At 35.3% G+C, this 24,037-nt stretch overlaps 5 protein-coding genes and 1 long non-coding RNA gene across 8 annotated transcripts; 3 read left to right on the forward strand and 3 right to left on the reverse strand.

The window, feature by feature from the left end:
- Positions 1–320: 320 nt before the first annotated feature.
- Positions 321–1,869, reverse strand: LOC104820126 (polygalacturonase-like). The gene is made up of 4 exons (XM_010550498.1): positions 1,747–1,869; positions 1,342–1,647; positions 717–1,235; positions 321–625 (listed from the first exon to the last, which is right to left on the reverse strand). The coding sequence occupies exons 1-4, from the start codon at positions 1,867–1,869 to the stop codon at positions 368–370; spliced, it is 1,206 nt and encodes a 401-aa protein (XP_010548800.1). The 3' UTR covers positions 321–367.
- Positions 1,870–5,082: 3,213 nt separating this feature from the next.
- LOC104819047 (polygalacturonase-like) lies at positions 5,083–6,710 on the reverse strand. The gene is made up of 4 exons (XM_010548924.2): positions 6,546–6,710; positions 6,145–6,450; positions 5,529–6,047; positions 5,083–5,432 (listed from the first exon to the last, which is right to left on the reverse strand). The coding sequence occupies exons 1-4, from the start codon at positions 6,666–6,668 to the stop codon at positions 5,175–5,177; spliced, it is 1,206 nt and encodes a 401-aa protein (XP_010547226.1). The 5' UTR covers positions 6,669–6,710; the 3' UTR covers positions 5,083–5,174.
- Positions 6,711–8,068: 1,358 nt separating this feature from the next.
- Positions 8,069–9,442, forward strand: LOC104819048. Of its 3 annotated transcripts, none has more exons than XR_772750.1 (4): positions 8,069–8,388; positions 8,501–8,585; positions 8,680–9,053; positions 9,151–9,442. It is a non-coding gene; the product is annotated as an uncharacterized LOC104819048 (long non-coding RNA). The 3 variants fall into 3 exon arrangements; XR_772751.1 differs by having other exon boundaries at positions 8,512–8,585; XR_772749.1 differs by having other exon boundaries at positions 8,069–8,585.
- Positions 9,443–10,596: 1,154 nt separating this feature from the next.
- LOC104819049 (F-box protein At3g07870) lies at positions 10,597–12,056 on the forward strand. Its single transcript, XM_010548925.1, has one exon. It carries the CDS (start codon positions 10,733–10,735, stop codon positions 12,020–12,022), a length of 1,290 nt encoding a protein of 429 aa, XP_010547227.1. The 5' UTR covers positions 10,597–10,732; the 3' UTR covers positions 12,023–12,056.
- Positions 12,057–15,828: 3,772 nt separating this feature from the next.
- Positions 15,829–17,036, reverse strand: LOC104819050 (protein TsetseEP-like). The gene is made up of 2 exons (XM_010548926.1): positions 16,912–17,036; positions 15,829–16,459 (listed from the first exon to the last, which is right to left on the reverse strand). The coding sequence occupies exons 1-2, from the start codon at positions 16,924–16,926 to the stop codon at positions 16,037–16,039; spliced, it is 438 nt and encodes a 145-aa protein (XP_010547228.1). The 5' UTR covers positions 16,927–17,036; the 3' UTR covers positions 15,829–16,036.
- Positions 17,037–21,232: 4,196 nt separating this feature from the next.
- On the forward strand, positions 21,233–23,802 carry LOC104819051 (rho GDP-dissociation inhibitor 1-like). The gene is made up of 5 exons (XM_010548928.2): positions 21,233–21,785; positions 21,889–21,955; positions 22,716–22,934; positions 23,053–23,177; positions 23,363–23,802. Exons 1-5 carry the CDS (start codon positions 21,513–21,515, stop codon positions 23,438–23,440), a joined length of 762 nt encoding a protein of 253 aa, XP_010547230.1. The 5' UTR covers positions 21,233–21,512; the 3' UTR covers positions 23,441–23,802.
- The last annotated feature ends 235 nt before the right edge of the window (positions 23,803–24,037 follow it).

Consider the following 24,037-nt stretch of genomic DNA (forward strand, 5'->3'; position numbering starts at 1 on the left):
TGTATGAAAATTCAAGTTTAATTGAACCATCATTAAGAATTATGGAGAGCTTAAAGAATTTTAGTACAATAATTCTAACAAAAAAATTTAATACAATAAGAAAAAAAATAGCAAACGTAATAATTAAACTCTTTATATTCATAATTAAAAATAAAGAATATTTATTAAAAAAAATCATTACAAAATGTAATAGCTTAGGAAGTACAAGAACAAGTGCATCAAATTTCATGTACGATCCAAGTAGCCATATGAGGGGAAAAAAAAGAGAGATAGAAATCGGATCATACGACATGATCAGCTCCTGCACCATAATATTCATCGATGGTTGAACCGGAGAAGAAGTGATCGATTCGTTCGAGAGAATCATTCAGACATCATTGAGGGGTTTGACCATGGCGCTGCTGCATGCCTTTGGGAACTGAGTTCCCGAGAGCTTGGGAGTTACGTTCGAACATTGGAACGTTGCAGGACCGTCCGCTCCTCCGTATCTCAGATCGATGTCTCCTACTTCCACGTTCGTACACGGCACTGCTTTGCTACACAACAGCCTCACTGCGTCTTTATTCCCCGATGTTCCTCTGATCCTCTTGAAACTAATGTTCACCAGCTTCACCGTCGAAGGTTTCTGATCATCAAGAAATAAATCGGTGACGTGTTAGTCAAGTAACTCCCTAGGATTAGGGTTTCATGCCCATGCAGAGAGAGAATAAACTTACGGCTTTGTTGCATTTGTTCCAAGGGCAATACTCCTGATCGATGAGGATGGGATTGAAGACATTCTTCACGATAATATCCTCAAAATGGATATCAGAGACTGTGATCGAAGAGGCGGAAGAAGGGTAGGTCTTGATCCTGAGGCCATTATCAGTCTCTTGGAGTGTACAGTTCTTGATCCAGATACCGGCCACAGGCCCCTCGTTCGTGTAACGTCCAAGGCTTCCGATACTGATACCGTGACCTGGACCGCAAGTAACTCTCTCGACGTGGAGGTTCTTCATCCCGTCTCCGACAGAGATACAATCGTCACCTGTCGAGATGAAAGATCTAAGGATGTTGACGCCATCACTTCTCCCCAGATGGATTCCGTCCGTATTGGGGCTCTCGGCAGGTGCCTTGATCTTCACATTATCGAATGTAAAGTTCTTGCAGCCCAAAACGTTCACGTGGAAGTTCTTTGCGTCCAACGACGTTATGTCCCTAACCTCACCGTTAAGCACGAAGTCGAACCTTATGCTCTGTTTCATCAGCAGACAAAACATAATGAGACAAAGCAAGATGACCGTAAGTTTCCGTGAAATAAGACAGACGGTTACATGCGATAGATGACGAGTCGTTACTTACGATTGGAAGTTTCTTGCAGTTGTTATTCTTGTGGCAATCATTCGACTTCCAGGCAGCATTGCCTTGCCCATCAAAGATACCAGCTCCATTCAGTTTGAAGCCGTTAATATAACGGAAAACGACCCATTTCTCGCGTCCAACCAGGGCATTTCCGTTGGCTTGCAAGTGGCCGTTAACGGTCACCTCGACTGGAGCTTTGCAGGGACCGACCATATCGATCTCCCCAAGTTTGTACGTTCCTTTCGGGATCACCACCGAGCTCGGGCGCGGGTTCTGGCATGCAGCCTGGAATGCTTGCCTCAAAGCCTGCAGATATACGAAGAGGAATCCAAAACGGAGCAAGAAATAATCAGTTTCCATGAACCGGGATCGAGGTTGCTTGAGAGGCAAGAAACGTTTAGTTACCTGGGTAATGTCGGAGCCAACAGAAGCAGTACCGAACTTTCTGATGTCAAATACTTCAGCATTTGCCGAGAAACTCAACAGATACAGAGCAAATAAGACAGAAGCTAGGGTTTTCGCAGCCATTTCTCTTCACTTTTTTTTTTTTGGTGAATTTTTTTTTTGTTGTGTTGTTTTTCCATGTTTGTGTTGCCGTTTTATAGAGCCTCCTGGGAAGATCAAACAAATCGTTACTATCATTAGAATTGTTGAAAATTTGAATGTCGCCAAACGTATGAACTGTTACCTCTTTTTTTAGGGTTCATCCGTTTGCATGGTTGACTGCTTGTATTACAAATTCTGATAATTACCGTTACTGCGATTTCCATTGAACGAGTATAACCGTATCAAACGATGAAAAATTTAATCGTAATTTTTTCCCTACATTTTAATACCATTTTGCGACGATTTCAACAAAAACTAATTTAGCCTCTTATTATGACCAAAATTGCAAAACAATTGTGTGTGTATATATATATAATCATATTTAGAAGATAATATAATAATTAATATTTTTAAATATTTTTTTATGCCTCGTGAACCAACTTCTGAGCTTGCGGGTTAGCTCGCAACGAGCTCGTCAAACCTGATTTTTTTATATCAATTTTTTTTCGAGCTCAAATCGTATAAAAATACGAACCTACTTTTTTTTTCTCAAATTTCTTAAGTCTAAATTGTTCAAATATAATCGTGTTTTGTGTTTTTTCGCTATAAAAACCACGTGTGCATTATATAAGTTTTGATACCCAACCTTTGGTGGTCCAATGAATGAGAGGTGACAAAATCATCCTCAAGGTCATGGGATCGATTCCACTAGTGGGGAGGGATGTAATTTCTGAATCAAAATTGTCTATATACAAAGACTAGTCTCGGGTCTAGAATGGATGTAGTCGGGTAGAAGGGATGGGCATCCTGATTATAAAAAGAACTTTTAGTTTTGACAACGAAATTGTTAAGAGTTTTTTAATAACGTATTTGAATGACTGCCGTTGCACAACAATAATTCAGGGAACAAATTATTACACAGCATAACATGTAAGAAAGCTCGATGGACGGTCAGGGAAAGGACTGTTTTCTTGTTGGTCTTGTATACACCCTTATCTACCTTTTTCTGAACATATTACACAACATATATAAGAGAGGCAAGAAGGTTATACACGGAATCTATGAAACAAGGATAAGGCAATTAATGTTCCTGTTGGATGTTTGCTTGATCCATGCGGTCTGATTTCTCTCGTGTATCAGTCCCTATAACGTCACTTTGTTCGTTGATTTCGGCTCTTTTGGATTTTTTCCCGTCATGAGATCGTGCCTTGTATTAACCGAGACCGAGAGATATCATTGCTTGTTCTGCACGTAATCTGTCTGAAACACATTCTGGTTCGGTTTCTCGTCCTGCTATAGCCCTTGGACCATGAATACATCACCTTCATGTGTTTTAACATTTCCTTTCAAGTTTGGCTGTCGGGTATGGATAAGACCAATCTTGTTGAGGCGTTCGTCAAGCAAATGATTAGGTAGTGGTTTTGGTAAAGATATCTGCTAGTTGTTCAGAGTTTTTGGTGCTACATGATGGAGACGAAACATTGATCTATTTTCTCTCATATGAGATGACAATCGACCTCGATATCTTTCGTCCTCTCGCGAAATACCGGGTTTGCTCTACGACATGAATTGCCGCTTGATTGTCGCAATGTTATAGCGTTGTTGGTTGAGTAGTTGTGATGTCGATACCATCTAAAAGCGGCATATCGTGCTTGTCATGACTCGATACTCACCCTCGGCACTCAACTTTACTCGACCCATTGTTTATTTCTTGTTTTTCCATGTAACAAGGTTTCCTCCACCGAACGTATAGTAGCCTTTTGTTGATTTTCGATTGATTGTGTCTTCAACTAATCTACATTACGATAAGCTGTTATTTCGGTGTCCTCGCTGTGTTGCATCCATATAGACCTTTATTTGGTATTCCCTTTCAAATATTTAAGTATCCGGCTCACCATGTTCCAATGTGAGGTAGTTCGGCGTAAGGGTGGTCATTTTGGTTATTAACCGAATAGCCGAATCGAATCGAGTAAGACATAACCATAATCGAACCAAACATAACATAAAAATCGAATGATTATGATCTCTCTAAACCCGAAAATCGAATCAAACCGATTAAAAAATTAACCGAAAAATCCGACAATTTATTTGAAAAAATTATTTTTTTTACAATAACAAAAAAATCGAATCCGAACCGAACCAAATTTTATATAAAAACCGAATGGTTATGGTTTTTCTACACCGGACGGATTTAGAGTCAAGCTTCCTATCTCACTCAGAAAATCAAGTAAATATTTGCTTTGTGAAAGGAAAAAAAATGACCATGATCGAAAATTTTCAATGCACGTCAATCCTTATAATGTGAAATGAAAGCCAACCCAGTCTTTATAATAAAAGACTACTAAATATATAGCCAAAACTACAAAACCAAAATAAAATAAAATAAAATCTATTTACATCAGGTGCTGAACTCGTTTAGACATAGACCGAAGCCGTAAATGCCCATTTTAATGAAGTTATGTTTTTGTATAAGACACAAAAATGTCAATATCACCTTAACTTTGATTTTGAAAATTCAATTCTAAAATATTATTTTTAATATAAATATCGAAATAATTACCATATGAACTTACGGTTAATTTGTAAATATAAACTCTAGGTAACAAATTGATTTTGCAACCTCACAGAGAAGTACATATGTTTTTTTAATTCATTGATTTAATAATATATTTTATGAAATGTAAAGTTTAATTGAAACACTATCAATAATTATGGAGAGTTTTAAATAATTATTAATACAATAAAAAAATAAAAATAAAAAACAAATAGCAAACATAATTGTTAAACTATTCATGAATCATGATTCATTATGAAAAAATAAAGAATATTTATTGAAAAAACTCATTTCAAATTGTAATAGCATTGGAAATACAAGAACAAGCGCAGCAAATTTCATGTACTGTTGGGCAATATGGAGGTTTTATTCCACAAATCTTAAAATAGTATAAGAGTTTGATTACATTCTTTAGATTTAAAGTTTTGATAGTTTCGCAAAATGATGATGATTGAAGACGAGGATGATGATGATGAAGATGGTGGATCAACGATATGATTTTGAAAGTTTTAGATCTTGAAAAATAATAAGTTAGTCATTTAGTTTTGGTTTTTGGTTTTTCTTTAGTTTTGATATGTTTTAACAAGGTTTTATTTTGCAAATCTTGACAGATACAATTCAAGTAACGGTGCGAGGAAAGAAAAAGAAAAAGAAAACGGGTCATATAGGACATGATCAGGCTACCATGGATGGCTGAACAGAAGAAGTGATCATGTTCGTTCGAGAGAATCATTCAGACATCATTGAGAGGTTTGACCATGGGGCTACTGCATGCCTTTGGGAACTGAGTTCCCGAGAGCTTGGGAGTTACGTTCGAACACTCGAAAGTTGCAGGACCGTCTGCTCCTCCGTATCTCAGATCGATGTCTCCTACTTCCACGTTCGTACACGGCACTCCTTTGCTACACAACAACCTCACTGCGTCTTTGTTCCCCGATGTTCCTCTAATCCTCTTGAAACTAATGTTCACCAGCTTCACCGTCGAAGGTTTCTGACCATCAAGAAATGAAATCGGTGACGTGTTAGTCAAGTAACTCCCTAGGGTTAGGGTTTCATCATTGCCCATGTAGAGAGAGAATAAACTTACGGCTTTGTTGCATTTGTTCCAAGGGCAATACTCTTGATCGATGAGGATGGGATTGGAGACATTCTTCACGATAATATCCTCAAAATGGATGTCAGAGACTGTGATCGAAGAGGCGGAAGAAGGGTAGGTCTTGATCCTGAGGCCATTATCAGTCTCTTGGAGTGTACAGTTCTTGATCCAGATACCGGCCACAGGCTCCTCGATCGTGTAACGTCCAAGGCTTCCGATACTGATACCGTGACCTGGACCACATGTAACTCTCTCTACGTGGAGATTCTTCATCCCGTCGCCGATAGAGATACAATCGTCACCTGTCGAGATGAAAGATCTAAGGATGTTGACGCCGTCACTTCTCCCCAGATGGATTCCGTCCGTGTTAGGGCTCTCGGCAGGTGCCTTGATCTTCACGTTATCGAATGTGAAATTCTTGCAGCCCAAAACATTCACGTGGAAGTTTTTGGCGTCCAACGACGTTATGTCCCTAACCTCACCGTTAAGTACGAAGTCGAACCTTATGCTCTGATTCATCAGCAGACAAAACATAATGAGACAAAGCAAGATGACCGTAAGTTTCCGTGAAAATAAATTACATGCGAGATGGCGAATCGCTACTTACGATTGGGAGTTTCTTGCAGTTGTTATTCTTGTGGCAATCATTCGACTTCCAGGCAGCATTGCCTTGCCCATCAAAGATACCGCCTCCGTTCAGTTTGAAGCCGTTAATGTAGCGGAAAACGACCCATTTCTCGTGCCCAGCCAGGGCATTTCCGTTGGCTTGCAAGTGGCCGTTAACAGTCACCTCGACTGGAGCTTTGCAGGGACCGATCATATTGATCTCCCCAAGTTTGTACGTTCCTTTCGGGATCACCACCGAACTCGGCCTCGGGCTCTGGCACGCAGCCTGGAAGGCTTGCCTAAAAGCCTGCAGATATACGAAGATCCAAAATGAAGCAAGAAATAATCAGTTTCCATGAACCGGGATCGAGGTTGCTTGAGAAGCAAGAAACGTTTAGTTACCTGGGTAATGTCGGAGCCAACAGAAACATGACCGAACTTTCTGATGTCAAACACTTCAGCATTTGCAGAGAAGCTCAACAGATACAGAGCAAATAAGACAGAAGCTAGGGTTTTCGCAACCATTTTTCTACACTTTTTTTCCCAAGTTTTTGTTGTGTTGTTCTTTTTTTTGTTTGTGTGTTTTTTTCATGTTTGTGTTGCCTTTTTATAGAACTTCCTGGGAATATCAAACAAATCAATTCTATCATTAGAACTGTTACCTCTTTTTTTAGGGTTCATCTGTTGCATGGTTTTGATTTCTTGTATTACAAATTCCTATAATTACCGTTACTATTGAAAGTAATATAATTATAACCATATGAAACGATAAAAAAATTTAACACTAATTTCCCCCCTACATTTTAATACTATTTTGCTACGATTTCAACAAAAAAAAACAAATTTAACCTCTTATTATAAGCAAATTTACAAAAATTTGGATATATATATATATATATATATATAATTTTACTGGATTGTTCAAATATAGTCATGCGCGTCTTTTCGCTACAAAAACCACATGTGTATCATACAACTTTTAGTTTTGACAACGAAACTTAGTTTTTTTTATAACGTGCCGTCTCGTTGCGCAGCAATAGTTAGGGTACGATCATTTTATACAATTAAATATTTAATTATTTTTCACGAGATCTATATGAATACCTAACCGGTTTTTAAAAAAAAATTAAGAATTTTGTATCCATTTTTCCAGTTTTTTTTTTTTCTAAAAATATTGTGTTCGACTCTTCCCAAAATAAAATTACATAACTTACAATGTAACGTACATAAATACGTTCCGATATTTCAAATTTAGATGAATATACAAATCCATCGCAAAAAATTATATGTTTAATTTTTGGGTCATTTAAAATCGTGCATGTAAATTTAACCACAATCTTTTTACCTGGCAATGCATGATGTTCATAATGAATGCTTTGTATCGACGACAAATTTTTTTCAAATTACCGTTATAAATTTATTAAATAGGGTCGTCTAATTCTTTAATGAAAAAGCATGGTCTTGTATTATAATAATATTTTACAAATAAAAGACTGAAATTCGAGGAAATTAATTTAAATTCTGTTTTTGTTATCATAAGTCATAACTATAATTGTATCTTGTTTGGAATAATCGTGTTGGAAGCAGTAACAATTTCAATAAATCGTAAAAAAAAAAATTATAAGTTATTGTTATGGAGATATTTTGTGCATGGCGCTGTTCTTTAATATTTATGTCGACTTAATATGTAAATATTTTTTATATATTAACCATAATACCATCGTTTAGTTCTACCCTGGTTTTATCAAATATAATATTAATATAAAAAATTAATCATACATTATTATAATATAATAGAGAACGATTACGTGGAACAAATGACTACTAACCTAATGTGCTAATTCTTTATTAATGGGCCTTAAGTGGGCTTTTATACGATGACGAACTAAACGATGCCGTTTCAGGCCATTTGGTTTCCTAAAGGACCCAAACTGATCTTTGAGAACCGATCCTCTGGCGACAACCGGACATCGATGAGAGACCTGTTTTCTCCGGGAAGTGACGACCATGGAGATCGGCGGCGGAGTAGGAGGGGAAGAGACCCAGTTCCGAGGTTACAATGCCTCCAACAAGAGGGAGAATTTAAGATTGGTCCTCGCCGATCATCTCTCCGACCCGATTCTCGTCGACGTTCCGAGGAATCCCACATTGTCGGATGTTTTCTGTCACCATTCTAAGCCTCGAGAAGGGAAGCGCCATGCGTTTATTTGTCTTAAAGCGCGGCGATTCGCCGATTCCTCCTTCGGTACACTCGTCTACGCTGTGTTTTCGATTTGGGCGTTTTGTCGAACACATGGTGTGCTTTGACGTTCTTACTTATGTGGTGATCTTTGCCGATGTGACGGTGATTAATTGAGCTACGATAAAGGACTTGAAGCTCGTGAACGAGAGGAAAGTTAGTGAAATGCAGTAAACTAGCTTGGGTCATCGCCATATTTCTTGGTAAGCTCGTAAAGTTTCTCTTTTTTTAGCAGACGAGGAAACCCTTTGTCCGAACAATTGACCGATGGAACAGAAACTTGTTTTTGTCTCGCAGGAAGCTTGTGTGGTCAAATTTCTGGATTTCGTAAAATAACGAGAAGTTGCTTGATGACAATACTGTTCTTCAGGACGTTGCATCAGGAACACGTCTCAGGTTTATGTCTATCTCTGTGTCTGATCTTCTTTCCTTTCCCCAGCATTGCGGAATTCTGTTTTTCATGATGTGCGTGACAATGCAGAACATATTCTTGTCAGTTGCCACATGTGTGATGTCTTATTACTTGCATTAGGCTCTGTTCCAGATTATCAGCTCTGTTACAATGTTGTTTCTGTGTGTACGAATCTTCTCTAATCTTGGTAGCAACCACTGACCCACGATCAATGAGCTTATGGTGGAGTCGGTAACAGCATTATATCTTCCTAAACTCTGTATGCTTCTTTCAACCCTCATCGTGTCACCAATCGAGCTCTGCAATGAGTTTTTTAATGGGCTAATAAATAAGTGAACTCTTTCATGGCGTTTCAGATTCCACGGCTGAAGTAAGATGATGAGCACTTCCCATTAGAGTTGCCTCTGAAGCGATGAAACCCTCAAGAAAGAAGCAAATTTGTGTGTGTGTGTGTGTGTGTATATAGATATATGGTATACACATCTTATATACTTCATCCGAAGGTCACTCGAATGCACTTGCAGGAACCTTTTACTTTCTTGCAGGGGAAACCAAGTCAGTCTCTCTCTCACCTCTGTCGATTTTTACTCTGCCTGTAACATGTAATCCGTGTATTGGCTTAATAGATTTGAGTTGATGTTGGGTTGACCGGGTTGTACCGACCGGTATGGTAGTGGTTTGGCTGTAAACCGGTACCCTTATTGGTAGCAACCAAAGGTCCAAAAGCCTCTTTATGTATAAAATGTTAAAACAACATAAAGCCTCTTTATGAACAAAGTTATCAAAGTCTACTCTATTTCGATCCATACACAGACATATATATATATATGTGTGTATGTGTGTGTGGATGACCAGATAACTTTTGAAAATACCCATGTAGTGATCCACAAAATCATTTAGACTGAAAAATACAAATGCTCAATGGCTATATATACATATGTGTGTGTATTCCTTTGAAAAAAATAAAACTAATTGTTGGGAAGGTGGGAGACTTGTGCACCTACAAGTGTCCTTTTGGCTTTTGAAGAACACTCACGGCGCACACAACTGCACAACTGCCCCCACCCAGCAATTTCATGTTCATACTTAATTTATACATATATATATATATATAATATTCATATGTATAATATCTAATATACTAATAAGCCAGTAGTATTTAGGGGTTTAAAGAAATAAAACTTTTTTCCTTATCTATAACTTTGAATAAGCAAATTGTTAGATTACTACATCATATATATATATATATATAATGATTTTATTTTATTATTAAAGTATTTAAATAAGGAAATTTTTGAAAAAAGGTAAAAATAAAAGGTAAAATAAAAAAAAAGAAATGTTAAAGTGGGGTGAGAGCGAGGGAGAAAGTCATATAAGTATACAAAAGTGGACGACTCTTTGTATTAGTTGGCAAGTTTTTTTATTTTTTGTTTTTTGTTTTTTGTTTTTATTTAAGACTTTTTCCAAAGTGTTGGTGCGTCCTCCTTTGTCACCATCGCCTCTTTTGTTTTCTTTTTTCCCTTTATTTTCTCTCTCTTAATATCCTCGTGAGATTTAAATTCATCCAACGGTTCAGATCTCTCCACGTCAACCATAACCCATCTCTTTTTCGCACGAAATTTATATTCATCCGACGGTCCAGATCTCCCTGCATCAGTCATAACTTTTACGGAATTATTATTATAATAAAAAAATTAAATTAAATTTCCACGAGAATTATTCAGTGATGCCCATTCAACGTACCCTCCTTTTCTTTGCCTCTATTTTCTTCCCCTTCATCATCATCATCTTCTTCTTCTCCTTTTGCTCTTCATCTTCTCTCTCTCTCTCTCTCTCTCTCTCTCTCTCTCTCTCTCTCTCTTCTCTTCTTCACAAAATCTTCAAATTCTGAATCTTGAGATCAAACCCGGTAGATATTTTCCACCTGTTCATCGATCCATGGCTTCAGATCATTCGACCAGATCATGTTTCAAGAAAAGAAAGATCGAAGAGGAAGAATACGGATCGTGTTCATCGCTCGAAGCTCTCCCCGTAGAAATCATCGCCGACATATTTTCTCGGCTTCCAATCACGTCCCTCGTCCGTCTCACGTTCGTCTGCAGATCCTGGAGATCGCTGGCTCAAGATCCTCTCCTCCTCAACGCGCATCTCTCTTCCTCTGCAAATCCCGCACGACCATGTCTCCTCTTCCACTGCGATTTCCCCATACGAAACGAGCTTCACTTCTCGGACTTATCCTCTTACGGATCCTCGGAAGAAGCCGGAAGATCGTCCAAGACCAAGAAATTCAGCCTGCCTTTCGCGGCCGCAATGCCCGAGTTCGATGTGGTCGGCTCATGCAATGGCTTGTTGTGCTTGTCGGATTCGCTCTACAACGATTCGCTCTACGTCTACAATCCCTTCACTAGAAACTGCGTAGAGCTTCCGGAGACTTCGGCCAAGTACCACGACCAAGAACTCGTGTTCGGCTTCGGTTTCCATCCAAGAACCAAGGATTACAAGGTAGTGAAGATAGTTTATTACAGAAGTAACAGTAACGGTAACAGTAGTAGCAGTAGCAGTGGTTACAGGGCCCGTGGTAGGATCCAATTCAAACAATCCGAGGTTCATGTCCTAACTTTGTCTTCAAGAACCGAGTTATTGTCATGGAGAAGCTTAGGTAAAGCGCCTTATAAGTTTGTGAAACGTTCGTCCGAGGCATTGGTCAACGGTAGGTTGCATTTCGTGACACGACCTCGTCGACATGTGCCTGCCCGTAAGTTCATATCGTTTGATTTGGAGGACGAAGAGTTCAGAGAGATCCCTAAACCGGATTCAGGAGGGCTAAACCGGAGCAACCACAGGCTCGTGAACCTCAAAGGGTGTCTAAGTGCGGTCGTGTACGGAAACTACGGGAAATTGGACATATGGGTCATGAAGAGTTATGGAGTCAAAGAATCTTGGGTCAAAGAGTATAGCGTCGGAGCTTACTTGCCAAAGGGGCTAAAGCAGAATTTGGATAGACCGATGTGGATATGGAAGAACGCCGAGAACGGGAAAGTCGTTAGGGTTTTATGCGTTTTGGAAAACGGCGAGATCTTGTTGGAGTATAAGAGTAGGGTTCTCGTTTCATATGATCCGAACAAAGGTAAGTTCAAAGATCTTGTCCTCTCCGGCTTGCCCAATTGGTTTCACACCGTTGTTCATGTCGGAACTTTGGCTTGGTTCGACACACCGATAGATGTATGACAAGAGAGGGATTTTTTTTTTTTTTTTTTTTTGGGGTTTCCTCTGTAATGAAACGATAATTTAGTATAATCTTTGCTTATTATATCAAGTCGAAATCGGTTCTTGAATTGGTCCCTGGACCCTGCTTCGGTTCTTAAAGTGATCTGTGTCTAAACCGGACCATAAATGTATAATGTTTTATGAGACAATAAATGGTAATACTTTTTTTTTTAATTTAATTATTTGGTTTACAAATATGCTTGCATGTTTTCCGCGGAGAAAACAAGAGTTTACGTTTCTTTCTTAATACTCAACACTATTTTTTTTAATTATATAATTTCTTATACCTAATCCTATTATTTGAGTACAATAATAATACACATTGTTTTCGTATTATACATATGAACAATATGAGTAGATTAGTTTATCCTCGTTAAACTACTATGAATAGTATTAATTACAAACAGGATTGAGATTTTTAATTATTATCTTTGTTAGGATAAATTTGGAAATCATGCCAAGCGTAAAGTTCTGAGAAGCGCCCTTCGGGACCAGTTGGTTGGGAGCAGGGGCAACTCCTTGAGGTGGGGGGTTCGAATCCTGCCGTCTCCCTTCCTCTAACATGTTCGTCTGTTAACCTATCATAATGTGCTGATTTACCTCCTACGCGTGTGTTGCAGGCTCGTGCGTGTGGGCTTGGGGTTTGACCCGCAGGCGCCTAAGCCCAACTACGGCCCGAGCATTAGGCGCGCCTGGTGGCCAGGTCCGGCGGACTGAGGTCCATGGGGACTGTTAGGCGTAGGTGGTGGCCAGTTCGTCTTCGTTTGTAAGGGTAGGTAGTCACGGGGGTTCCCCAATGTATCCAAAAAAAAAGTTCTGAGAAGGTATAGTTAATATATATATATATATATATATAATTATGCAAGAGTATAAAATTATTTATTTATTTATTATCCTAAACGTAAAGTTGCATTTATAGCCCCTCAATAAATGCAGGGTGTAGATGTTCAAGACATTTATTAATCAAATAGTATAATAAGCTTGAGAAAAGGATATGATCGAAATCTCGTATAAATACCTAATTTTTTACAAAAATTCTAGATAAATATTTGAAATATAAAATTTCCATATAAATATCTAAACTTTTCTAAAATCCTATATAAATATTTAGACTTCTGAAAAACTTCCAAATAAACCAAAAATTCATTAATGACATCACCTACTTTTATTTAAAAAATACCTGAAATTTGTATTTATTTGAAAAAAAATTCAAAAATTTAGGTCTTTATATAGGATTTTTAAAAGTTCATGTATTTATATAAAATTTTTATAGTTCAAGTATTTATGTGAAATTTTAATAAAAGTTTAAGTATTTATATGCTATTTTTACTTCTTTCTTTCTCTTTTTTAGCAACTAAATTTGTGTTAAATGATTAGATATCATAAAAAAACTCGGACAAAATTTCTAGTATATATAAAATTGAAGAAAATTGGATTTAATAATACACAATTATATTTAAACTTAGTTTAATAAAAAGTAATAGGTTATCATTTTTAATTTTTAGATTTATTGAATTTAAATAATAATAATAAAATGAATATAGTTTTTAAAATAAATATTTTTTTTAAAGAATAGAATACAAATTGAAATAAAGTGAATGGATCTTACATATAATAGAATAAATGTATTTTTTTTACAAGAACTGAAAAAGGGAAATTGAAGTGAATATCGAGTAAAGCCCCAAAATTGAAGTGAGTATTATAATTTTATATTTAAGTACATCCTGTAAACACCCATCAAGGAAAGACATTTCGATTCGTATAGTATATAAAATATGATTCTATAGTTGTGTATCTTTTCGATATTTTATATATTTTTTTTGTCATAAATGCTCAATCTCCAAACACATTCTTAGATCCAATAATATAAGATAATAAAAATAAAAGATGAGAAAAAGCATATAAAAAATATGAATATACAAATATGTTTAAAAAAAATCCCATGTGAAAAGATTCCTCCTTTCGAAATAAAATTAGAACCCTCTTTCTGTGAGATCTGAGCTTAAACATTTTTTGCAAATCTTTTTCGTTTTTTTTTCTCTTGCCCTAATTATTGGAGGATCTCGTGAGTATATGCCTAAGATGTCGAAAGAAAGAAAAATCGATAAATTCTAAATAAAAAGATATTTAGTATTATCCTATATTTAGATTTATTTTATTAAAATATATAAATTTAACAAATTTACTGTATAATTATATAATTATCATCTCTAATAATATTTTCTCCAAACATATTTTATTTATAATTTTGGAAATTTTGTGAATTTGATTTCTAGTGTGGTAGGTAGCTTTTAGTAATTCAAAAAACTTAAGCGTCAAAATATGAATAATCGTTGAGTTTTGCGAGTGAATTTATCTAAAAGAATGTGCGCCATGACCCTTTTTTATGGTAAAAAACACAAAAATTTCTGCAATGAATGAATAGAACAATAGGTGTGTTATATTATTATATCTAATAAATAAACATTATGGCTGCTAAAATAATGTATTTAATGTCATAGAGCATTATGTTATGTCATCGCTTTTGCCGCTCTCTCAGTTATAAAGGGTCCATGAATTTAATATACTACACGATATATAAAATAAATGTCAAGACGAAGAACAAATGCACCCAACTCGCCGTATTTTATTCCTTGAGAGAGAGAGAGAGAGGAATCTTGAGATTTGATTTGGACAGCCCATCGATCGTCATGTTTGGTGATAATTCAATATCCGTTTGGATTGAGATTTTGAAAAAAGAAAAAGTAATATCGATCCATATATAGACAGATATATACAACTTTTGTATTCGTGGTTAGATGTAATTAATGACAAGCATTTTGGACTTTGAATAGCGATCACTCTTCGTATATCATAACATTTTATCAGAACAAACACTTTCTCGGCGTGATGAACGAGAATAATATCACACAACACACCATAATTCTTCTAATTTATTTTATGGTTATTCTTCACTAGTTATTTTGCACTATTTTCACTATATATATATATATATATATATATAAAACTCGCCGTAGACGTTGACCTTTACTTCCCGGAAAGTCTTCGTATATTAAATAAATTATTTTATTTTAAAGAGAAATTTGCAACACTATCCTTTTGTGATTTTTTTTTTTAATTTGCAGTGTAAATATTTTTTTTTTGTTCAAACTATAAAAATCCGATTAATACAGGTGACATTAGATTTGACAGAATACGACTAAGAATGGATACATTCGAATTCTAAATCTATGTAGAAAGAAATTTTAATCTTTATTATATATTATTTTTATTGATAATTTTGGTTTAGAAACATACTAAAGACTATTATAAAATTTCCAGAAATATTTTGTTGGGTGATTTTTTTTTATCCTAATTGTTCATTCAAAACGATCTGATGGCCAAAGTAGATTTTTATAATATATAATATGAACAAAAACGAAATAGTTTTTATTTTATTGTGAAGTCGTATTAATAATTTAATAGTAAGAATTTGCTTTACAATGATGGATAAATAATAATAATAATAAAAAACAGAAATGGACCATATGGTAAAGAATGTTTTAAATATTAGTTACCGCAATGTATAGAATCGACACAAAATTATAATAACCATAGTTTTTTTTTTTATAAACTGTAAATAATCTAATTATATATGTATTTCTGATAATTTTAGTAATTATATGGATGCATACCGGGACGGCCCAAATTGAATCCTAAATCAATAAATACGGGCCGAATAATATGATTGTAATCCTCCAATTTGGACCAAACTTTAACACTTTGGATCATTAATTAACATATCATGTTTATTCCACGTAGATGTTGTACTCAAACCAGGAGCACATGCATATCACATGCAAACAACCAAACCGAACAAACCGGACTAAACCGACAAACCAAACAAGACCGTACCAGACTTATAGTATAAGCTTTATTAGTAGTAAATGGAGACCCAATAAACCACTTAAACCGCCATTAGTTCTTGTCATTCTCTCACTCTTTCTTCTCCTCCTCAGGAACAGCGTTAACTTCCTTCTCCTCCTCCTCCTCCGGCTTGGGTTCAACTTTTGCTTCCGGCTCAGCTTTGGCTTCATTCTCGGTTTTGGTTTCCGGTTCAGTCACCGGTTCTGCTTCCGGTTTAGGTTCCTCTGCTTTCTCAACGTTTTCTTCACCTTCCTCGGCCTTCACATCAGCAACCGGTTCAACCTTTGGTTCACTGGCACCGTCGGTTTCATCTTTGGCCTCCTCTCCGGTTTCTTCCTCCGGTTTTTCGGTTTTCTCGGTGATGGCCTCTACTTTCTCTGCTTCGGTTTTCGCTTCTTCCGGTGTTTCTTCCACCTTAACCGCTTCCGGTTCTTGAACATTGACAAACTCTTCCTTCTTCTCGTCTGACAGTACATTTTGAACCAATACAACCTGCAAAAATGAATTTTGCCTTTATTACAATAAAAAAAACACATTTTCATTAAACACCATAGAATAGTTAAATGGAGAAAAGAGGATCGTATGATTTCGGATGTTAGAACTAATGCTTTATAAGACCCTATAAAATTTTGGTGATCCACTGTAAAAACTTGATGAAATTTATAACATGTCACGTTTTTTTTTGGGAACATTGCATGCTATTACACATGCAAAGACGTTACAGCGATTGAATATAACGACTAATGCTTTTAGACTGTGTCAGAAAGTTATGATATTCGACGGACCGACCGACGTGATAAAATACCATAACCCTTTCACTGAGTATGCGTACGTACGGTAACCAACACCTTAAAACAAAACCAAATCAAGTCTGCGGGTGTATGTGTGTGTATATATATATATGTATGTATGTGAAGGGTGTGAAAACGGAATAAATTGGATACCTCAGCAGTGGCCATAAGTGTAAACTTGTAAGAAAATTAAACAAAAGATGACCGAGGGGGAAGGAAAAGGGCAAAAGCTAACGTGGAGCTTGAGTGTATGTAGTGGGAGTGCGAGATGATGAGTGTAATGGCAATGGCAACAAGGCTTTATATAGAGGCAGTCCTTGAGAGAGAGAGAGAGAGGAATCTTGAGATTTGATTTGGACAGCCCATCGATCGTCATGTTTGGTGATAATTCAATATCCGTTTGGATTGAGATTTTGAAAAAAGAAAAAGTAATATCGATCCATATATAGACAGATATATACAACTTTTGTATTCGTGGTTAGATGTAATTAATGACAAGCATTTTGGACTTTGAATAGCGATCACTCTTCGTATATCATAACATTTTATCAGAACAAACACTTTCTCGGCGTGATGAACGAGAATAATATCACACAACACACCATAATTCTTCTAATTTATTTTATGGTTATTCTTCACTAGTTATTTTGCACTATTTTCACACAACTACGCCATTTCATAGTTTGTATTTGTGATCCAATTTGGTCTAAATGATATTATAACGAGATGAAAATAAAATTTGTAAATGAACACAAGAATGGTCTCTCTCTCTCTCTCTCTCTCTATGTAATACATGATTAATATATATTTTTTATAATCCGGAAATTTATCAAATCTTTGGCTTAATTATATATTTCTGAATACTGAAAAGTTCGAATGAATAACCCATTTTAGGCTTGGATTTGAACCCGAGATAAAAACATGTTTTGTATGTTCTTATCAATAGATCATCTAAATTTGGGTAGATAGGATTAATGTTACAACAACTTCATCAAGAAAAAAAAAACGATTTAAAACCCTTTCTTCTCTAACATCCAATTTATTACATGCGGAACACATACATAAATACAATAAACTTAATAGAGGTCGACTTTTTTTTTTTACTGAATTGTTTGGTTTACGTAAAAAAAGAGAGGAGGTGATTTTGGGATTTTTCAAAAAGGGCCATCATCATTCTCACTAGCGTTTTGGTAGTTTGTGTTTCTGTGCTTTGTGCCGTCACCTCCAAAGCTCAAATCTTTTTTTTTTTGGGGTTAATGGCGAATATAAAACTCTAAATTTGAAAATTTTAATCCATGATAAATAAATAAAAATATTCCCGCTAAAAATTGATAATAACGAAGAACGGACTAGGTAAGTAATAGAAGAAGGTGTTCTAGTGTTATTAAAACAAGTCTTAGTTATTTAAACTAATTTATAAAAACTAATGTTAATATGTATTTATTCTCAATTATTGTATTACGAATATCTCATAATAATTCTTTTTAATATTCTTATCAATAATAAATACAAGGAATTTATGTCCAAAGGGAACAAACGCAGTGAAATCCGGACGCAGCAGAAAACTCCGTACGAAAGCAGTCGCCGTAAACGAGCGGTGCCTCGCGATCTGCGGCCTCCAAATGTGCATTTATTTACCCAAAACAGGCTTAAGATAGAGAGAGACACTGCTTGCCGTCTCCGTCCAAAAATGTCAAGGTCGGAGAAGACAAAACGGCACGCTTTTTCCCCTTTATCTTCTTTGGTTTTCTTACTTTTTGGGCGGTGACGTGGAGCCCACTATGGGACCAACATACTGACTCAGACATATGACGACAACGAATCATTCGGCGACACGTCAGGAAAAGGCACCGACCACGTGGGCTTTTGTTTTTACGTGATGAAGCTTTGTGTGACTCATGGAGCCGAGCCAAGCAACACCAACCAACGTGCCATTATGTTCCCGGACAACCTAGTTATGTTACAATTTATACATATCAATATTTCCAATATCTCTGGTGAAATAAATATTAAAAGAATAAATATAATTGAACTATATTCAAGAGCAACAACATACAGCACACAAGTTAGTATTTCTGCTTAAATAATTAAAATAAAATTTAATCATATATAATTTTATTTTAAATCGAATCAAATAAAATTTGATTAGATATAATTTTTTACATTAGACTAATCAAATTTAAAATAAAATTAAATCGAATATAATATAATTATTAGCTTTTTTGAATTTCGTTTGAGTGAGTTGACTAATATCAAATGGTTACTAGTTCTTTTTTAATTAAATTTGTTTTTTTAGTATATAATTCGGGCATTCCTTTTTTTTTATTCTTACAACTACTGTTATTATTATTATTATTATTATTATTATTATTATTATTATTATTAAATTCCAAATCCCTTGCAAAGGCCGAGGTGGAATGCAAATGTGTGCGACCCAAGTCGTCTTGAGCCCAACGCGGAAGAAAAGAATTATCCAAAACTTTTTTTATGCCGCAATGGACCAATTCAGGCCTACTGGTTAGAGTTTTATACGTATATAAAATATCTCATAGCAAAATATAAGATTTTTTTTTTCATTCTTTTACATTCAAAAATATTTTTGATTTAAATCTTATGATTATTGATCGATTATTGATTGGATTGTATCATTTCACCATGTTTGTATATTTCTCTTCATAATAAGGTTGACTACTTTTTATCGTTCCTTGGATATATTGTTTTATTTCAACAATTTTCTAAAGGAATATTGCATTGAAATCTGATAGAAGATGACATATAAAAGAATGAAACCGCAAAATAAAATAAAATAAAAATATGTATTCCATAGTTCTTAGTATTTTTGACTCTAATATATATACAAAAAAATTTATAAAATATGTATTCTCTAACACACTAAATAAAACTAAGTCAGTAAGATTTTCTAAAAAATATTTTAAATTTTCTCTAACCAAAAAAACTCTCACCGTTACGATATATTTTTATTTATTGTATTTTAACAGCAATTGGGTATTAATATACCGTATGGTTAGAAATATGAATATATCATACACGTATATATTTATATATATATATATATATATATATTGTTGTAGAGAAATTAAAGTGATAGATGGGCCATGAGAAAATCATATGACGACAAACTTACCATATAGTTAGGGTTAACTGAAAATCATATAAATGCAATGGGACAAACATTCAATGCATTTGTGGATACGTGTCATCTTCGATTTCTCAAAGTTTTAGAAGGTTGAAATGAAATCAAATGCCAATTTTCATGCCATTATTTATTTCTTTTGGTTTAACTTGCCATTATATGTATATATATATATAGACGGCACAAAAAATCTGATTTTTTTATATTGATATAATTTATGAACTTAATATCCAAAATCAGATATCCGATTATTGAGATATTGGAGTTCAATACCTCCACATCGGTTTCCAAAATTTTGCATATATTTTATTTTTTTAATCTATAAGTAAAACTATTGGATGATTTTATAGTTATGGCGCAAGAAGTCAAAAGAAGCATTAAGCTCTCATTTTTTTTTGTCTCCTCAATTATAGGCAATGTTTGTAGCCCCTAATCATTCCAATTAGTTAATTAATGACTCGTCTATTCATATTATATAATTATTGTTCTATTGTTTATGTGGTTTAACACTGTAGCCTAATGGATATATAACATACATGCATGACAAATAATTATATTTTTATATAACATATTTATATCTAGTCAAATATAGAAAAATTAAGAACAAAGTGAACTATAATTGATAAATGCAAATAATTTAGGGATTTCAGAATATTCTGGAAGTTTTTGTTTAATATGTTCAATTTATTCTCCGAGATACAATATAAAACAGAATGGGGCGAATATTATTTTTTGTTTCAAATGAAGTCACATCCATTATATTGAATTTATGATACATTTCTCTAAATTAGTATGTTATTAAACATCTTGATTTTTTTATTTTTTCAAATTATTCTGTGAAATCATCCTTAATTAATTTTCAAAACATCTGGTTCCCACGGAAAAATAAGAGATTTTTTTTTTTTGAGTTTTTTAATTGATTTAAGGATATATATATATATATATATCATTTATTTATATTGCGAAGAAAACTAAAAAGAGCTCTGGATATATCTTTATCAAGTGTTAAAATATAATTTAAACCCATTTATTTATACATTGAAACTATATAATAATCACACCCATAATAATATGCTGAAAAAGATTGGAATATATTAGTTGTTCCACAATAAGCTAAGCAAGAGTGAGGTCCAAAATAAATCCAAATTTGGTTAAAAATATTTAATATTTAATCCAATTTATAACGTCAAATCAAAATCAAAATTAGTGACGATTAATTGTATGTATATGTTATTAATGCAATTATCCATCCAATCATTTTTTAAATTAATAACTTTTGTCTTTGTCGGGGAATCCTATTTTGCCGTTCTGATTTTCATTGGTGGCCTTCACGATCTCTCTCTCTCTCTCTCATAACTCGGATCACCACATGACTCGTTCTCGCTCCCGTAAAAGAACATGCCAGAACCAAAATCCCTAAATTTGCCAAGCTTCCTTTACTGCTCCACGATCATCCAGGGGGGAGAAGTAGAACAAAGAGAGAGAGAACTCCAAACCCTTCATTCTTCTCGGCGAGATCTTTCGTGGGTTCTCTCCAATTCACGATTTTGATCAGTGGAAAACGCATTGATTTCATTTCCTGGGGTTGTCGAGTTGATTGATGTCTGTGGTTGCTGGAGCTATATCGGGTTCCAGAGATATGGGTTTTGACGAGGAGAAGAGCAAGGGAGGAGGCAAAGGAGAGGAGAACACGTCCAAAACGGCGTCGTCGCATCACGAGAGCACCGACGATGAGGCCGTGGAATCGTTGGGGAGACAGATGAGCGAATCTTCTCTGTACGCGACGGAGGAGGAAGACGATGAATCCGCTCTCGGTGAGAAGTTACAATTGGGCCCTCAGTACACTATCAAGGAGCATCTCGAGAAGGATAAGGTTGGTTTTTTCGTTTGTTGCCCTTTCTTCCATTTTTCCTGTTTTCGAAAATTTTGGATTGAATGTGAAGAATTTCTCGAAATTGTTCTTCTGAATCTGTTAGGATGATGAGAGTCTCAGGAAGTGGAAGGAGCAGCTTCTTGGAAGTGTAGATGTGAACAGCATCGGAGGTACAATTTTCGTCATTTCCAAAACAAAATTATGACTTTTTTCGATTTCAAAATCGGTGTTTGAATTAAGGGTGATTTTGTCTGATGAATTGATTGGTGACATTGGGACTATAGATATCTTATGGAGGGCAAAGGTTTAGTTTTCTCTGGCTGTTTGCCATCTGATGTTTCTCCAATCTGATAGAATTTTAGAAGAGTTAGAGATTATCCTATGTTGTTTAATTTGCCTTAGCAGACCAGATTGGTTCTTAATTCTTTGTTTGTTATGGAGGCAATGTGGTTCAGACAACACGGCCAAGATTCCTAGAGCAGATCATTGTCTTTTGTGCACTGTGTTCATTGCGCTCGAGCAATGTGGATGGTCCTGGACAGATGCATTGATGTTTCTAATGAATTATATACAATGCTAAAAAGTTAATGGAGACATCATAGAGTTTATCCTTCTGTCTTTTTTTTTGTCAGTGATAAATCATGTGGTTTATCAGATCCTTTTTTCCATTCCTCACTAGGACTTTGAATTACGTAACATCAATTCATGTTCTAGTGTTTTAGCATACATTCTTGATTCGAGAAATTTCGTATGATGCTGATTTTCTCCTCAAGTAACATAAATCAAAATCATCTTACCATCAAATGAACATCTCCTCTCACTCATCATTAGAAAAACTGGCTGTAGAATCGCCTGATTATAAATTTTGTTGCTAGCTTTTCGTGTGAGTTTCTACACTTATGCGTTCTTGTCATCCATCTCACAACGCAGAGACTCTTGACCCTGAAGTGAAGATCCTTAGCCTTGCGATCATTTCTCCTGGTAGACCTGATATTGTTCTATCGGTTCCCGAGAATGGAAACATCAAGGGCTCGTGGTTTACCTTAAAAGAAGGGAGCAAGTACAACTTGAAATTCACCTTTCAAGTTAACAACAACATCGTGTCTGGCCTTAAGTACACCAATAACGTCTGGAAGACCGGTGTCAAAGGTACCTCTCACATTGTCTTGAGACTTGATCTGAGATGATAATCATAGTCTCTAATATCGGATTTACAGGACAAGACTATTAAGAAATTGCTTCACAACTATTTTATTAATGTTTTCAGTGGACAGAACAAAGGAGATGCTCGGGACTTTTAGTCCTCAGCTGGAGCCATACACTCACGTGATACCAGAAGAGACCACTCCCTCTGGCATGTTTGCTCGGGGATCATATTCCGCTAGAACTAAGGTCAGTTTATCGACCCGTTAATTCATGAAGTATGAAAATTTGATTGACTAGCTCATTAGTTACCTTGGACCGGTGTCTATGGTAAGGTCTTGCTGTGGATTAACGTATTTCGCTTTAACCCTTGATATATTTATCCTGATAAGTGATAACCCTCTACCTAACAATTCCTCTGGTTACGATTTCAGTTTCTCGACGATGATAACAAGTGCTACTTGGAGATCAACTATGCCTTCGAAATCCGTAAAGAATGGCCTTCTGCTTGAATCCGAAGCCACTGCCCCGGCTCAGGCTCGTCCCAGCAAGATCAATCTTACTCATTTTCACTCGTCTCTGAACATATTAAGTGAATGGTTTCCCCTTAACAAGCTCTTTCTTCTTTCATGTCTTTGACAAGAAGTTGGGACAAGAAGAACATCATCATCTTAGAACAAAGAGAAGGAAAAAACATTTTTATTTTTGCATGTTGATATTGTTCCCTGTAATAGCTTTGGGAGGTTTTTCTAGAATTCATTCCTGTTTGTCTGATTTCGTCGCCATCAGAGGTTTCTTCAAATTCATTTTGGGGATCAGTATTTTTTCGGTTTTTGTTCTGTCGTATGAAGACATTAGTGGTTTTATTTTTGTTTTTCGTTTTTCTTCAAATTCATTTTGGGGATCAGTATTTTTTTTCTTGGGCTAAAATTATATGTAATATAAAAATATTCAATCTTTTTGCATCACACTTGCTAATATATCCGGTATGTATTATAAATTGAATATATAAATAAAATGTAATTAAAATTCACTATTTACTAAGTTTATTTTGGTGTAAATATTAAGTCTAGACCCTGCCAAAGACTTGATAAAGACTTTTGCCCATT

Source organism: Tarenaya hassleriana, unplaced genomic scaffold, assembly GCF_000463585.1.
Source record: "Tarenaya hassleriana unplaced genomic scaffold, ASM46358v1 Cleome3, whole genome shotgun sequence".
Lineage (NCBI taxonomy): Eukaryota > Viridiplantae > Streptophyta > Magnoliopsida > Brassicales > Cleomaceae > Tarenaya > Tarenaya hassleriana.

Coding starts and splice junctions, on each gene's coding strand:
- LOC104820126 (XM_010550498.1), bottom strand. CDS start 1,869: ATGGCTGCGAAAACCCTAGCTTCTGTCTTATTTGCTCTGTATCTGTTG. Junction 1,648..1,746: donor TTGGCTCCGACATTACCCAG/GTAACTAAACGT, acceptor GTATATCTGCAG/GCTTTGAGGCAAGCATTCCA. Junction 626..716: donor GGAACAAATGCAACAAAGCC/GTAAGTTTATTC, acceptor CTTGATGATCAG/AAACCTTCGACGGTGAAGCT.
- LOC104819051 (XM_010548928.2), top strand. CDS start 21,513: ATGTCTGTGGTTGCTGGAGCTATATCGGGTTCCAGAGATATGGGTTTT. Junction 21,786..21,888: donor AGCATCTCGAGAAGGATAAG/GTTGGTTTTTTC, acceptor TGAATCTGTTAG/GATGATGAGAGTCTCAGGAA. Junction 23,178..23,362: donor CATATTCCGCTAGAACTAAG/GTCAGTTTATCG, acceptor TTACGATTTCAG/TTTCTCGACGATGATAACAA.
- LOC104819049 (XM_010548925.1), top strand. CDS start 10,733: ATGGCTTCAGATCATTCGACCAGATCATGTTTCAAGAAAAGAAAGATC.
- LOC104819047 (XM_010548924.2), bottom strand. CDS start 6,668: ATGGTTGCGAAAACCCTAGCTTCTGTCTTATTTGCTCTGTATCTGTTG. Junction 6,451..6,545: donor TTGGCTCCGACATTACCCAG/GTAACTAAACGT, acceptor GTATATCTGCAG/GCTTTTAGGCAAGCCTTCCA. Junction 5,433..5,528: donor GGAACAAATGCAACAAAGCC/GTAAGTTTATTC, acceptor CTTGATGGTCAG/AAACCTTCGACGGTGAAGCT.